Raw genomic sequence first — 16,994 nt, forward strand, 5'->3', positions numbered from 1 at the left:
CTGGGAAGGCGGATGAAGGCTGCGGCAGAAAAGGGTCTCCGGTCGTCTTGGACTCCATGCCACTGGATCCTGACCCAGATCTGTCAAGGACCGTGGGGTGGCTGTCTGTGCACCAGTCTCCCCACGTTAAACAAAGTCACACACAGGTGTCCTCCATGAGAGGGAAGTCATACTCGTTTTGCGTGACCCGCCGATGATGATATTTTTTTTTTAAACTTTCCTCTCGCCACCCACTTTAAACTGTGCACCTCTAAACTTAAACCCATGTTCTCCAGTCTGAATGTGTAAGAAAGAACTGGATAAAATCGAAGGCAGACACAAAATGCAGGAGTAACTCAGCAGGTGAGGCAGCATCTATGGAGAGAAGGAATGGGTGACGTTTCGGGTCGAGACCCTTCTTCAGACTGATGGTGGGGGAGGGGGCGGGACAAAGACGGAAAGTGGGCGGAGACAGTGGGAGAACTGGGCAGGGGAGAGGGAGGAGAGGGAAAGCAAGGGCTATCTGCAGTTAGAGAAGTCAACGTTCATGCCGCTGCGGCATTAAGCTGGGTGGGAGGAACAGCACCTCAAATTTCGCTTGGGAAGTTTACACCCCAGCGGTATGAACGTTGACTTCTCTAACTGGAAGCCTGCCTGTATCCACCTATCTGCCTGTATCCACCTATCTGCCTGTATCCACCTATCACTTGTCAGACTTTGTCCTGCCTCCACCACTTCTCCACCAGCTTCCCCCCCCCCCTCCCCCCCACACTACAATCAGTCTGAAGAAGGGTCCCATATCGAAACGTCACCAATCCATTCCCTCCAAAGATGCTGCCTGACCCGCTGAGTTTCTCCGGCGCAGTGGATCTTCAGCAGTCCTGTAGTTCCTGAGGACAGCCCATAACTATGATGTGTGCTAGTTTAAAAATACAAAATATTATTTTACTGCTGAAGGATGTAATGTTTGAATATGGTGTGAAATGTAATAGATTTGTGAAAAGCCCTAATCTAATTTAACGGGTGGCACGGTGGCGCAGCGGTAGAGTTGCTGCCTTACATCGCACTCGATCCTGACCACGGGTGCTGTCTCTACGGAGTTTTACGTTCTCCCCGTGACCAGCGTGGGTTTTCTCCGAGATCTTCGGTTTCCTCCCACTGCAAAGACACACAGGTTTGTATGTTAAATGGCTCGGTGTATGTGTAAACTGTCCCCTGGTGTGTGTAGGGTAGTGTTAGTGTGCGGGGATCGCTGGTCGGTGCGGACTCGTTGGGCCGAAGGGCCTGTTTCCACGCTGTATCTCTAAACCAATCTGAACTAGTGCTGAAGGATTTCATTTTTGAATATGATGTGAAATATAATAGACTTGATAAAAGCTGTAATTGGATCTTGTTTGTCTTTTTTTACACAGATATGCCAATATTTGGTCACTGCCCAGCACACGATGACTTTTATCTGGTGATGTGTAATCATTGTAATCAAGTTGTAAAGCCCCAGGCCTTCCAAGCACATTATGGTGAGTTCAAAGTTTACTCTTAAGCCATTCTTTTTTAAAAGGAAAAGTCATAAGGTCATGTGATTGGAGTAGAATTAGGCCATTCGGCCCATCAAGTCTACTCTGCCATTCAATCATGGCTGATCCATCATTCCCTCCTAACCCCATTCTCCTGCCTTCTCCCCATAACCCCTGACACCTGTACTAATCAAGAATCTATCTCTGCCTTAAAAATATCCATTGACTTGGCCTCCACAGCCGTCTGTGGCAATGAATTGCACAGATTCACCACCCTCTGACTAAAGAAACTCCTCATCTCCTTCCTAAAGGAACGTCCTTTAATTCTGATCCTAGTCCTAGACTCTCCCCCTAGTGGAAACATCCTCTCCACATCCACTCTATGCAGGCATTTCACTATTCGGTTGGTCTTTGTCCTTTTCTGCGAGTGGTATTTAAAAATATATATACGTCCATGGCGATAAAGACACAAGAGAAGTTGGTCAAGGGCCAAGCTATTTGTAATGAATATGCGTTCCAAGATATTTTAAAATTAAATAGAATGAAAGTGCTTTTGGGGGTTCGATATTGCATGATCTTGACATGAGCTTGTTAAATCTTGATGTACACTATTAAAGTTTTACTGCTTATTCAGAACTGAATGTTCTACCCCCTGTCTATGTGCTTCCATTCAATATATTATCCTGCAGAATTACCAAATCTTGTTTGATTTCTAAAGCTTTTCCCTGTTTAGTCATCGGCAAAGTGGGTACATGTGACAATAAACTAAACTAATCTGAACTGAACTGAACTCGCACTTGGGTTGCTGCCGTTTTAAACATATTTTCATTGTACATAGGTAAACCACGGGTGTTTTTAAAGCATTGTAGTTTGGAGACTGAAGGTAAGAACAAGTAACCTATTTCCTTCGCTCCATAGATGCTGCTGCACCCGCTGAGTTTCTCCAGCACTTTTGTCTACCAACAACATATTTTAACTTGTTGCAGGGTGATTGTTAAATATTAATTATAGCGTAATTCTAATTTAAAGTGATTTGTCATCGGCAAAAAGTTTATTTTACGACGCCATCTCTAGTGGTGTTCATTACTTGAATATAATTATGGGCATCACCGGTGGTGCAGCGGTAGAGTTGCTGCCTTACACCGCCAGAGACCCGGGTTCGATCCTGACTATGGGTGCTGTCCGTACGGAGTTTGTGCATTCTCCCCGTGACCACATGAGCTTTATCCGAGATCTCAGGTTTCCTCCCACACTCCAAAGACGTACAGGTTTGTAGATTAATTGGCTTGGTATAAGTGTATAAACTGTCCCTAGGGTGTGTAGGATAGTGTTAGTTTGCGGGATTGCTGGTTTGTGCAGACTCGGTGGGCTGAAGGGCCTGTTTCCGCGATATATCTCTAAACTAAACTAATTAAACTTGTAGATTCCTGGATAGAAATAAGGGAGAAATGAACCCGATGATTGTTGGCTGATATAAATGAGACCAATCATATAAACGATTGAAACTTGCATTTACACTCTCATTATTGCCATGGAAAGATTTCTCGCGTTAAAGACACTGTTTAAAATCTTCTACTTAGTTTCAGAAAGCTCCATTCTCTCTTGGGTAGCTATTTTCAAAAGTGATCTTTAAACGTCATAGTAAAGGAAGAAGGGTCTCGACCCGAAACGTCACCTATTTCCTTTGCTCCTTAGATGCTGCCTCACTCGCTGAGTTTCTCCAGCATTTTTGTCCTCATACTAAAGGCTGACAATGTTCCAGCTTTTGGGGAGTTAGGGCATCACTGTGGTGCAGTGGTAGAGTTGCTGCCTCACAGCATCAGAGACCCAGGTTTGTTCCTGACTATGGGTGCTGTCTGTCTGAGAAAGCTAGCGGCATGTTGGCCTTCATTCAAGAGGAGTTGAGTATAGGAGCAAAGAGGACCTTCTGCAGTTGTACAGGACCCTAGTGAGACCACACCTGGAGTATAGTGTGCAGTTTTGGTCACCAAATTTGAGGAAGGACATTCTTGTTATTGAGGGAGTGCAGCGTAGGTTCACGAGGTTAATTCTCAGGATTGTCGTATGTTGAAAGAATGGAGCGACTGGGCTTGCATATACTGGAATTTAGAAGGATGAGAGGATATCTTAGTGAAACATATAAGATTATTAAGGGATTGGACACGCTAGATGCAGGAAACATGTTCCCGATGTTGGGCGAGTCCAGAACCAGGGGGCATAGTTTAAGAATATGGGATAGGCCATTTAGATCGGAGACGAGGAAAAACTTTTTCACCCAGAGTTGTGAATTTGTGGAATTCTCTGCCTCAGAAGGCAGTGGAGGCTGATTCTCTGGATGCTTTCAAGACAGTTAGATAGAGCTCTTAAAGATAGTGGAGTCAAGGGATATGGGGAGAAGGTAGGAACGGGGTACTGAATGTGGATGATCATCCGTGATCACAGTTGGCTCGATGGGCCGAATGGCCTACTCCTGCACCTATTGTCTATTGTACGGAGTTTGTACCCTCTCCCTGTGACTGCACGACCTTTCTCCGGGAGTTCTGGTTTCCTCCCACACTCCAAAGCCATACTAGTTTGTAGGTTAACAAAAGTGCTGGAGAAACTATCTATGCTGCTGCACCCGCTGAGTTTCTCCAGCACTTTTGTCTACCTTCGATTTTCCAGCATCTGCAGTTCCTTCTTAAACAATAGTTTGTAGGTTAATTGGCTTTGGTACAGATTGTAGTATGTCCCTGGTGTGTGGGATAGAGCTGGTGTACGTGGAGGTTGCTGGTCGGCACGGACTTGGTGGGCTGAGGGGCCTGTTTCTGCACTGTATCATTGAGCCACGACTAACGTAAATAACTGCTATCTCCCATAGACACTATTTAGCCGTCTCTACGAGCATATACATTTTTAGATCAAGCTGAGAAAATGATGGAGAGAGGCTATGACATTGATACTACATAAATAGACTGCTGACATTTATTAAAAGTCACACATGAATAAATTGGAACCAAATTTTAAAAACGAGTGTTAAGTAACTTTGCTAGTTGGAGAAATACAATAATAACATTTTAATTTAGCTGTGTAAGTTCTACTTTTCATTTCCTTTCTTGGCGTGATCCCCATTTTCACAATCGAGTAACATTTAAAATCTGTAGAAAATCTGCAGACGCTGGTTTATACCGAAGATAGACACAAAGTGCTGGAGTAACTCAGCGGATCAGGCTGAGATCTCTGGAGAAAAGTCTGAAGAAGGGACCCAACGATTCAACAGACATGAATGGTCACCTTTCCACTTTGTGATGTTGATAAAAACAACGCGTTTGCAATTTGCCACAACTGACTCGTGGTGCCGTGCTTCTAAGATGTTGCATTACTACTTAAAATGCATTAAAAATCATCTTTATTTGAGGCCTCGCACCGAAAGAGACCCGGGTTCGATCCTGACTACGGGTGCTGTCTGCTCTCCCTGTGATCCCGTTCCCCCTGTAGGCTTTCTCCGCATGCTCCAGTTTCCTCCCACTTCCCAAAGACTTGCGAGTTTGTAGCTTAATTGGCCCATGCAGGTTGTCCATAGTGTGCAGGATCGAACCAGTGCACGGGTGATTGAGGGTCGGTGTGGACTCTGTGGGCTGAAGGGCCTGTTTCCATGTTGTATCTCTAAAATTTTAAGAATAAGGAGTAAGTCATTTAGAACGGAGACGAGGAAACGCTTTTTCTCACAGAGAGTGGTGAGTCTGTGGAATTCTCTGCCTCAGAGGGCGGTGGAGGCCGGTTCTCTGGATGCTTTCAAGAGAGAGCTAGATAGGGCTCTTAAAAATAGCGGAGTCAGGGGATATGGGGAGAAGGCAGGAACGGGGTACTGATTGGGGATGATCAGCCATGATCACATTGAATGGCGGTGCTGGCTCGAAGGGCCGAATGGCCTACTCCTGCACCTATTGTCTATTGTCTAAAAAAAAATCTGAATTTTGGAATTAATATTTTGCAATGCAAGTGTGGATAAAGAGGAGTCCATTGCTGAACTCCTCCCCTCAGTCCGACTGGGCCTACACGATCTCCCGGTTGCTGAACACTTGAACTCCCCTCCCATTCCCGCACTGACCTTTCTGTCCTGGGCCTCCTCCATTGTCAGAGTGAGGCACAACGCAAATTGAAGGGACAGCACCTCATATTTTGCTTGGGCATCTTACACCCCAGCGGTATGGGTTTGATGTCTCTAACTTCAAGTAACCCTTGCTTTCCCCTTCTCTCTGTCCCTCCCCCCATTCTCGTTCTCTGACTAGTTTCACAGTCCAGATTAAATGTTACCCATTGTAAGCCTCGTTGGCACCTTCCCCTCAGCTAACAGTGAACCATTCGACATTTCCTTGATCACCATCCCCTTCGACCTGTCGTTTTCACACCTCACCCTTCCATATCTCTGTGTCACCCTGTCCCCCTGACTCTGACTCTGAAGAAGGGACCTGACCCGAAACGTCACCCACTCCTTCTCTCCAGAGGCGCTGCCTGTCCCGCTGAGTTACTCCAGCTTTTTGTGTCTATCTTCAGTCATGGTGGCGTAGCGGTAGAGTTGCTGCCTTACAGCGAATGCAGCGCCGGAGACCCGGGTTCGATCCCGGTTACGGGTGCTGTCTGTACGGAGTTTGTACGTTCCCCCCGTGACCTGCGTGGGTTTTCTCTGAGATCTTCGTTTTCCTCCCACACTCCAAAGATGTACAGCTTTGTAGGTTAATTGGCTTGGTGTAAATGTAAAATTGTCCCTAGTGCGTGTGTGTGTGTGTGTGTAGGGTAGTGTTAATGTGCGGGGATCGCTGGTCGGCACGGACCCGGTGGGCCGAAGGGCCTGTTTCCACACTGTATCCCTAAAACTAAAACTTAGAACGAAGAACTAAGAACTTCATTGCTGGCCAACACTGAATTGTTTTATTGTTCTTCCTTGCAGAGAGAAGACACAGTACGTCAAGCAAACCGCCTGTAACTTCTCCGACTTCTGCGTACTCTTATTCTTCCGCGCTCTCCAAAAGCAGAGGTGGCAGCGACTGTGGGAGTAGCCGCTCATCCGTCGGCACCTGCCCTTCGTCCAGCTCGAAGATACAAAAATCCCCCAAAGATAAACTCCACATCAGCAGCATGAGCAGACCCTTCTACATGGTTCATCACGGCAGGATGCACCACGACAAAAAGTGAGCCTGCCCTTTCTCTCTCTCTCTCTCTCTCTCTCTCTCTCTGCCTGTTCTATAAATTACTCCTGCATTGTTTTCCTATATCTTATTCAGATATTTTATCAAAGTTTCGAACTTGAGAACTTGCATCCTTTATGGCGAAGGTTTGTTTAATGTCACGTGCGCAGAGTTACAGTGAAACGCTCGTTCTGCACGCTGCCCATCAGATCATATCATACATGTACAATAGGTGGAGTCAGCAGAGTCGTTGCCTCACAGCGCCAGAGACCCGGGTTCCATCCTGACTACGGGTGCTGTCTGTACGGAGTTTGTACGTTCTCCCCGTGACCACCGGTTTCCTCCCGTTTTCCAAAGACGTACAGTTTTGTAGGTTAATTGGCTTCAGTAAAAATCGCAAATGGTCCCTGGAGCGTAGGATAGTGCTAGTGTACGGGGATCGCTGGTCGATGCGGACTCGGTGGGTTGAAGGACCTGTTTCCACGCTGTATCTCTAAACTGAACTAAGTCAGAGTCATACAGTATGAAACATAGAAAATAGGTGCAGGAGGAGGCCATCTGGCCCTTCGAGCCAGCACCGCCATTCATTGTTATCATGGCTGATCATCCACAATCAGTAACCCGTGCCTGCCTTCTCCCCATATCCCTTGATTCCGCTAGCTGCTAGATCTAACTCTCTTTTCAATTCGTCCAGTGAATTGGCCTCTACTGCCTTCTGTGGCAAAGAATTCCACAAATTCACAAGTCTCTGGGTGAAAAAGTTTCACAGAAGGCCTCCAGAGTCCCGTGGACACTGTATGTTCCCTCTCCAGGGACACCCGGGTCTGGAATTGGGCAGGGAGTTGACTTGGGCAGAGCTCTCAACTACCGGCTGACTGGACCTGCGAATGGCCATCTTGGCCCGGCCCAGCGGCAAACCGAAAAAGGGAGATAACCTTGATTTTATTAATGCAAAGTATATCTGATCTTTCGGCTTCAGAGAGAAAGCGTGGGAGTAGAGATAGATAGATTCTTGATTGGTACGGGTGTCGGGGGCTAGGGGGAGAAGGCAGGAGAATGGAAGATAGACACAAAGTGCCGGAGTAACTCAGTGGGCCAGGCAGCATCTTTGGAGAGAAGGAATGGGTGGCGTTTCGGGTCGAGACCCTTCTTCAGACTGATGTCAGGGGAGCGGGAGAAACATAGATAAGGAAGTGTAAGGTGTGAAAATAGGACAAAGGGAATGGAGGTCAAGGAAAAATGTGGAATAGATCATTGTTAGCTGGGAGAGGTTAACAACAAAGATAAAATGTATAAGGGAACTGCAGATGCTGGAAAATCGAAGGTAGACAGAAATGCTGGAGAAACTCAGCAGGTGCAGCAGCATCTATGGAGCGAAGGAAATAGGCAACGTTTCGTCCCGAAACGTTGCCTATTTCCTTCGCTCCATAGATGCTGCTGCACCCGCTGTGTTTCTCCAGCATTTTTGTCTACCTAGAGATAAAATGGAGTCGGACGGAGACAGTAAGACTGGTCGGAGAACTGGGAAGGGGGAGGGATGGAGGGAGAGGGAAAGCAAGGGCTACTTGAAGATTGAGAAGTCAATGTTTATAGGAAGGAGAGATAGATCAGCCATAATTGAACTGCGAAGTAGACCATGGGCCGAATGGCCTGATTCTGCACCTATCACTTATGAAACGGGCCCTCCGACCAACATGCCCCGTCCACACTAGTCCCACCTGCCCGCATTTGGCCTGTAAAACCTGTCCTGTCCTATCCATGTACCTGTCTAAATGTTTCTTTAAAAGTTTGGCGATCGTGCCTGCAAACAATGCACTTTAATAAACTAAATTAAACTAAATACCAAGGATACCGAAGAACCAAGGGGGGATATTATAGAAACATATAAAATCATAAAAGGACTGGACAAGCTAGATGCAGGAAAAAAAATTCCCAATGTTGGGCGAGTCCAGAACCAGGGGCCACAGTCTTAGAATAAAGGGGAGGCCATTTAAGACTGAGGTGAGAAAAAACTTTTCACCCAGAGAGTTGTGAATTTGTGGAATTCTCTGCCACAGAGGGCAATGGAGGCCATGTCACTGGATGGATTTATGAGAGAGTTAGATAGAGCTCTAGGGGCTAGTGGAGTCAAGGGATATGGGGAGAAGGCAGGCACGGGTTATTGATTTGGGACGATCAGCCATGATCACAATGAATGGTGGTGCTGGCTCGAAGGGCCGAATGGCCTCCTCCTGCACCTGTTTTCTATGATACAAAATGTGTTGCTTGCCAGTGTTTCTGAAATGAAAACCATTGTATTCTGCAGCATGTCCACACTGGTGAAAGCAGAGAAGGTGCATCCTAATGTGAAGGTGGATGGTCCGTTGTTGAAAGTCATGCCTGTGCCCATTAATTCCACTACTGTGAGTGCTTCATTAAAGACTGGCCTTAATAATCCCGCAATACCAAAGGCACCCCTGTCCTCCGTCGGGCAGATACCCAATGGTAAGAATCTTCTGTCGTCTCCGTCGCCCGCGGAGAAGAAACTTGAAGACCGTAAAAACACCAAGAAACCCTCTTCTCACAAGCGTTTGTCAGGTGAGTCTTGAGTAGATGTTGTGGGGCTTCTGTAACATTGGTAGTTTAAACCATGTTTGAATGCATATCTTCTCTGGAGGCAACAAGCAATCTGCTGGAGGAACTAGGTGGGTCGAGTGGTCTATGTTGGGAGGTTTGGGGGGAAAGGGTGTTGCAAACATCTTGTCGCAACGCTGCATCAGTCCTCCTTTAGTTTAGAAACAGGCCCTTCGGCCCACTGAGTCAACGCCGACCAGCGATCCCCGCACACCTACACTATCACACACACACACACACACACACACACACACACACACACACACACACACACACACACACACACACACACCTACACACACCTACACATCACACACAACACACACACACACACACACACACACACACACACACACACACCTACACACACACACACACACACACACACACGTACACACCACACACCCACACACCCACACACCCACACCTCCACACTCCAACCTCCACACCTCCACACCTAACACATCCTACACACCTACACACACACCTACCCACGCACACACACACACACGCACACTCACACGCACACGCACACGCCACACCCACACACACACACACACACACACACATATTCACACACACACACACACACATACACACACATACACACACACATACACACACGCACACTCACACACACACACATTCACACACCTACACACCTACACACACACACACACACACACACACACACACACACATACAGACACACACACACACACACACACACACCTACACACAATTAACCTACAAATCTTTGGAGTGTGGGAGAAAATCGAAGATCTCAGAGAAAACCCACGCAAGTCACGGGGAGAACGTGCAAACTCTCTGCAGACAGCACCCGTAGTCAGGATCGAACCCGGGTCTCTGGGGCTGTAAGGCATCTATGCCCCTCCTGATTATTCCTCTAGATTTAAGCATCTGCAGTCACTTGTGTCTCCAATCCTTTTTAGGCGCATGACAATAGACAATAGGTGCAGGAGTAGGCCATTCGGCCCTTCGAGCCAGCACCGCCATTGAATATGATCATTGCTGATCATCCCCAATCAGTATCCCGTTCCTGCCTTCTCCCCATATCCGCTCACTCTGCTATCTTTAAGAGCCCTATCTAGCTCTCTCTTGAAAGCCTCCAGAGAATTGGCGTCCAAGAGAATTCCACAGACTCACAACTCTCTGTGAGAAAAAGTGTTTCCTCGTCTCTGTTCTAAATGGCTTACCCCTTATTCTTGAACTGTGGCCTCTGGTTCTGAACTCCCCCAACATCGGGAACATGTTTCCTGCCTCTAGCGTGTCCAAACCCTTAATAATCTTATAAGTTTCAATGAGAGTCCCTCTCGTCCTTCTAAACTCCAGAGTATACAAGCCCAGCCGCTCCATTCTCTCAGCATATGACAGTCCCGCCATCCCGGGAATTAACCTTGTGAACCTACGCTGCACTCCCTCAATAGCAAGATAGTGCAGTGGTAGAACCCAGAGTCTGAGATTATTGGCCCGGATTTACAAATCTCAACATGGTGTCAGGGGAATTTGAATTTGAGCAACTTCTTCAGCTCAAATTGGGAGTTTTTTCGTTTTTTTTGCTGGAGTGAAACTTGTCCAGAGGGTTAACATGTAGAGAACAGGACCAAGCCCTTCAGCCCACAATGTCCATGCTGAACATGATGCCAAGACCACGTCTTATCTACATACACATGATTCATGTCCCTCCATCTCCTGTATCTCTATCAGCTTCAACCACCAGCCCTGGCAGCTCGTTCAGGCCCCTACCACCCTCTGCACATCTCATTTCAACTTTGCCCCTCTCACCATAAGCTGAGTTGAGTCACAAATATTCGTGACAAAATTAAACATTGGGTGCCTCATTTTCAGCACGATTTTGACATTCTTTCCCATGAAGCCAAAATGGTAATTCGAAGGGATATTTTGTACGGCGTGTTCAATGTTTTCCATTGCTTTGCAGAAAGGGAGTTCGACCCAAACAGACATTGTGGTGTTGTTGATCTTGAATCCAAGAAACCATGTACAAGATCTCTGACATGCAAGGTGGGTTAACGCGGAGCTTTCTATTCTCATAATGGCGCCTCGGATAAGGTTAGAGACACAGCATGGGCACTTAGAACGGGTGTCAAGGGTTGTGGGGAGAAGGCAGGAGAATGGGGTTGAGTGGGAAAGATAGATGAGCCGCGATTGAATGGCGGAGTAGTCTTGATGGGGCGAATGGCCTTATGCTACCCCTATAACATTAGCTTATGGGCATGGAAACAGGACCTTTGACCCACCGAGTGTTCGCTGACCCAACATCAATCAAGGGTTCGATGGTGCTGGCAGAATGGCCTAAAGGGCCTGTCCCACTTTCACGACCTAATTCACGACCTCTGCCGAGTTTGCCCCTGACTCATACTCGCAGCATGGCCATCACGAGGTCGTAGGTAGGTCATGATGCTAGTCGTGGGTACTCGTGGCATCAAGTAGGTCGGGGCTTTTTTCTAGCCTGATGAAAAATGTCCACGAGTAAAAAAGGTTGTGAATTAGGTCGTGAAAGTGGGACAGGTCCTTAATTCAGCTCCGATTACGTATGTGCAAACACACAGTTTGATTGTTTCCTTACGTGCAGTACAGTATTTACATACTCGGACACATCCCCTGATCAGCAAATGCACAGAAATAGTGCACTGAGCCTGCATGCAAGAGGATTGTTGGGAAGAAGCTGTTCCTGAACCTGGTCGTTACAGTTTTCAGACTGCCCAATGGCAGGGGTGGATTGAGAGCGCGGCTGGGGTGGTGTGAGTCTCTGCTGATGCTGGCTGCTGGCTGCCTTTATGAGGCAGAGATTCCTAGTAGGTCCCTTCGATGGTGGGGAGATCAGTACATGCTATGGATCGGGCAGTCAGTGTTCACCACATTTAGTCATCTCCTTCGTTCCTGGGCGTTTGAGTCGCTGAACCAGGCCGAGATGCAACCAGTCAGTATGCTCTCTAATGTACACCTGCTGAAATTCAAGAGAGATCGACACAGAGTGCTGGAGTAATTCAGCGGGTCAGGTAGCATCTCTGGAGAACACGGATAGGTGACATTTCTGGTCAGGACCCTTCTTCAGGCTGACTAGACCGGAAACATCACCTATCCATGTTCTCCAGAGATGCTGCCTGACCCACTGAGTTACTCCACCATTCTGTGTCTATCTTTGGTATAAACCAGCATCTGCAGACCCTCAGATCGGCCGACTTGGGGTTACTGAACATCCCGCGGTCTAGGCATAAGCTCAGGGGCGACCGTGCCTTTGCGGTTGCAGCTCCTAGACATCAGAACTCCATCGACTCTTTTAAGTCGTGACTTAAAACTCGTCTTTACTCTCAAGCCTTCCTTAACGTCCTGAGGGAGGGCTATATGTATGTATTTATGTATGTACTTAATCTATGAACAACTGTTGGAAACCCTTGGACTATCTTTGATCGGACTTTACTGGCTTTATCTTGTACTAAACATTATGCATAATATTCCCTTTATCATGTGTCTGTACACGGTGGACGGCTCGATTGTAATCATGGATTGTTTTTCCGCTGACTGGTTAGCACGCAACAAAATCCTTTCACTGTACCTCGGTACACGTGACACTAAACTGAACTAAACTAAAACTATGTTAGAAGTTCAAGTTGAAAATTTGACAACATACCGAGTTTAGTGTAGATACAACACGGAAACAGGCCCTTCCGTCTAGCCACCCCCACATATTTACGCGCACACACTGGGGATCATTTACATTTACACCAAGCCAATTAACCTACAAACCTGTACGTCTTTGGAGTGTGGGAGGAAACCGAAGATCTCGTAGAAAGCCCAAGCGGTCAAGGGGAGAACGTACAAACTCCGTGCCGACAGCACCCGTAGTCATGATCGAACCCAGGTCTCAATAGACAATAGATGCAGGAGTGGGCCATGAGACCCTTCGAACCAGCACCGCCATTCAATGTGATCATGGGTGATCCACAATCAGTCCCCTGTTCCTGCCTTCTCCCCTTATCCCCTGACTCCGCTATCATCACCCCTGGAGGGGAGCTTCGACCGCCGGCCCTGCAGTCTACGGTGCTTCTGGCTGTGGCGGGGACTTTAAATCTCGACCGCCGGTCTCCGGTGAGGAAAAGCCGATCCTGGACTGACTGGACTCTGGTCCTGTACACGGGGGGGAAATGGAGGAGGACTGGCCAAATGTTTGTGCCTTCCACCACAGTGATGAATGCTGTGGTGGATGTTTGTGTTATAGTTTTATTGTGTGTTCTTTATTATTGTACCGCTGCTGACAACCCAAATTTCCACCAACCCTGGTTGTGTGGCAATAAATTATATCTATCTATCTATCTTTAAGAGCCCTATCTAACTCTCTCTTGAAAGCATCCAGTGAATTGGCCTCCACCGCCCTCTGAGGCAGAGAGTTCCACAGATTCACAACAGTTTTTCCCCATCTCCGTTCTAAATTTCTTGAACTGTGGCCCCTGGTTCTGGACTCCCCCAACATCGGGAAGTTGTTTCCTGCCTCTAGCAGGTCTCTGGCGGTGTCGGGAAGCAACTCTACCGCTGCGCCACCGTGCCGCAGAATCTTCTAATGGAGGAGCTGTTTGTTTAATTGGGCTAGACATTGGAAATGTTAAGTTTGTGATGACAATGTTAAAATGACTATATTTGAGATTGATGCGTCTTTCCTCCTGGAACCTTTCAGACACATTCCTTGAGCCATCGGCGATCAGTACTGGGTCGTAGGAAACACTTTGACCTATTGTTGGCGGAGCACAAAAATAAACCCAGGGAAAAAGAATTGTATAGAATCTCCGATCATCACCACCAGACACCCCTTCTCAGGGAACTGCATCCCTCGCCATCGAAAGCTTCTCCGGAATTGCACCTGAATTCCCATGGAAACGCTGCATCGGATGTAAAACAAATGGTGTCTGGCAAAACCAAATTTTACAATTCAAGTCTTCCAAGGTAGGTGGAGTTTATGCAGGTGTGATGAGACCCTATACACACAAAACAAAACTAGAAGGAGTAAAGTGTGGATTAGAGAGGGCTGGGGTGACTCAGCGGGTCAGGCAGCATCACTGGGGAACGTGGACAGGTGACGTTCTGGGTCAGGACCCTTCTTTAGATTCTGAACACGAAGTGCTGGAGTATTTTTAAGGAAGAGATGGACAAATTCTTGATTAGAACGGGGGTCGAGGGTTATGGGGAGGAGGCAGGAAAATGGGATTCGGAGGCAGAGATCAGCCCTGATTGAATGGCGGTGTAGACTCGATGGGCCGAATGGCCTGATTCTACTCCTACAAACGTGTGAACTAAGCAGGTTATGCATCATCATCTCTGGAGAACGTGGATCGGTGACGTTTCAGGTTGGATCTTCTTCAGACTCTGTTCCGACCCTTGATTAGTACGGGTGCCGGGGGTTACGGGGAGAAGGCAGGAGAATGGGGTTGGGAACAATGGATAGATCGGCCATGTTTGAATGGCGGAGTAGACCTGATGGGCCGAATAGCCTAATTTGGCTCCTATCCCTTGTGAAAACCTATGAAATGTCACCTACCCATTTTCTCCAGAGATGCTGCCTGAACTGCTGAGTGACTCCAGCACTTTTTGTCCTTTTTTTTAATGAACCAGCATCTGCAGTTCCTTGGTACACAAAAATGCTGGAGAAACTCAGCGGGTGCAGCAGCATCTATGGAGCGAAGGAAATAGGTGACGTTTCGGGCCGAAACCCTTCTTCAGACTGATAGGGGGTTGGGGAGGAGAAGGAATGAAAAAGGGGAGGAGGAGGAGCCCGAGGGCGGGGGGATGGGAGGAGACAGCTCGAGGGTTAAGGAAGGGGAGGAGACAGCAAGGGCTAGCCAAATTTTGAGAATTCAATGTTCATGCCCGCCGGCCGCAGGCTACCCAGGCGGAATATGAGGTGCTGTTCCTCCAATTTCCGGTGTTGCTCACTCTGGCAATGGAGGAGACCCAGGACAGAGAGGTCGGATTGGGAATGGGAGGGGGAGTTGAAGTGCTGAGCCACCGGGAGTTCAGGTAGGTTCTTGCGGACTGAGCGGAGGTGTTCGGCGAAACGATCGCCCAACCTCCGCTTAGTCTCACCGATGTAAATCAGCTGACATCTAGAGCAGCGGATGCAGTAGATGAGGTTGGAGGAGATACAGGTGAACCTTTGTCGCACCTGTAACGACTGCTTGAATGGTCGAGGGGGGAGGTAAAGGGACAGGTGTTGCATTTCTTGCGATTGCAACGGAAAGTGCCCGGGGAGGGGGTGGTACGGGAGGGAAGGGAAGAATTGACAAGGGAGTTGCGGAGGCAGCGGTCTTTGCGGAAGGCAGACATGGGGGGAGATGGGAAGATGTGGCGAGTGGTGGGGTCACGTTGGAGGTGGCGAAAATGGCGGAGGATGATTTGTTGTATTTGCCGGCTGGTGGGGTGAAAGGTGAGGACTAGGCAGACTCTGCCCTTGTTGCGAGTGCGGGGATGGGGAGAGAGAGCAGTGTTGCGGGGTATGGACGAGACCCTGGTGCGAGCCTCATCTATGGTGGAGGAGGGGAATCCCCGTTCCCTGAAGAGCGAGGACATTTCCGATGCCCTGGTGTGGAACGTCTCATCCTGGGAGCAGATGCGGCGTAGACGGAGGAATTGAGAGTAGGGGATGGAGTCCTTACAGGGGGCAGGGTGGGAAGACGTGTAGTCCAGATAGCCATGTGAGTCAGTGGGTTTGTAGTGTATGTCGGTCAGTGTATGCAGTTCCTTGTTTCTATTACTGGAGAACGTTATAGTGTTTTGTGAAAAATGATTTGGGCAAATAAAAACTGATGTGAAGGAGCAAACACACTATTTATATAATAATGTTGCTTCCTGATGCATTCTTTGTAGCTTATTGTACTTCGCTGTTTAAAATGATCAATTCAAAGATTCAAGTGCAGTCAGATCTGTTCATAGAACAAGTATGAAATGTCAAATGTCTAATTATATTGCTACCAGTTTACATGTACTACAACTTGTAACATAATTGTGTACACTAACTGACAGGACTATTTAATAGCTATTTTCAAACAAGGAATGTGTAGCAAATGCTGGTTTTAAATCGAAGCTCGACACAAAATGATGGAGTAACTCAGCGGGACAGGCAGCATTTCTGGAGAGACGGAAACATGTGGCGTTTCGGGGGCGAGACCCTTCTTCAGACAATATTTCATAAGGAGGTCTTAGATGGCTATAATTGTCACATTTGGTGCATTTATTTTTTTAATGTGGGTCAGTAGTTTTAATTAATTTATAAAAAACAGTGATGAAAGTACACGATTGCTGGCTTATGAAAAAAGACACAAAGTGCTGGAGTAACTCATTGGATCAGGCAGCATCTCTGGAGCTGTGACGTTTTGGGTTTGAACCCTTCTTGAGACTGAACGATAGAAGTGGGGAGGGGGGTGGGAACATGGAGACGAGAGAAGGCCAGAACTAATCTGGGCGGGCAACAGATGACCCGAGGCAGGGTGTAGTCCACAGTGGGCCGGCCGTTATAGTAATGGCCCTGATTAGTTCTGGTCTTTTCCCGTCTCCATTTCCCAACCCATGCCCCCCCCCCCCCCCGCCACCACCATCATCTCCCTGCCCCTCTCTTTCAGTCTTAAGAAGAGTCCCATCTCCAAGCACCACCTATTCCTTTTCTCCAGAAATGCCACCTGACCTGCTGAGA

At 47.7% G+C, this 16,994-nt stretch overlaps 1 protein-coding gene across 1 annotated transcript in view; it reads left to right on the forward strand.

The window, feature by feature from the left end:
• Positions 1 to 16,994, forward strand: part of atxn7 (ataxin 7) — a 66,725-nt gene that overhangs the window by 39,554 nt on the left and 10,177 nt on the right. The window contains exons 3-7 of the mRNA XM_033036649.1: positions 1,392 to 1,496; positions 6,424 to 6,664; positions 8,967 to 9,238; positions 11,235 to 11,317; positions 13,989 to 14,254. Coding sequence (XP_032892540.1) covers positions 1,392 to 1,496; positions 6,424 to 6,664; positions 8,967 to 9,238; positions 11,235 to 11,317; positions 13,989 to 14,254 — 967 coding nt within the window. The remainder of the gene's footprint in view (positions 1 to 1,391; positions 1,497 to 6,423; positions 6,665 to 8,966; positions 9,239 to 11,234; positions 11,318 to 13,988; positions 14,255 to 16,994) is intronic.

This window comes from Amblyraja radiata, chromosome 18, assembly GCF_010909765.2.
Source record: "Amblyraja radiata isolate CabotCenter1 chromosome 18, sAmbRad1.1.pri, whole genome shotgun sequence".
Classification (NCBI taxonomy): Eukaryota; Metazoa; Chordata; class Chondrichthyes; order Rajiformes; family Rajidae; genus Amblyraja; species Amblyraja radiata.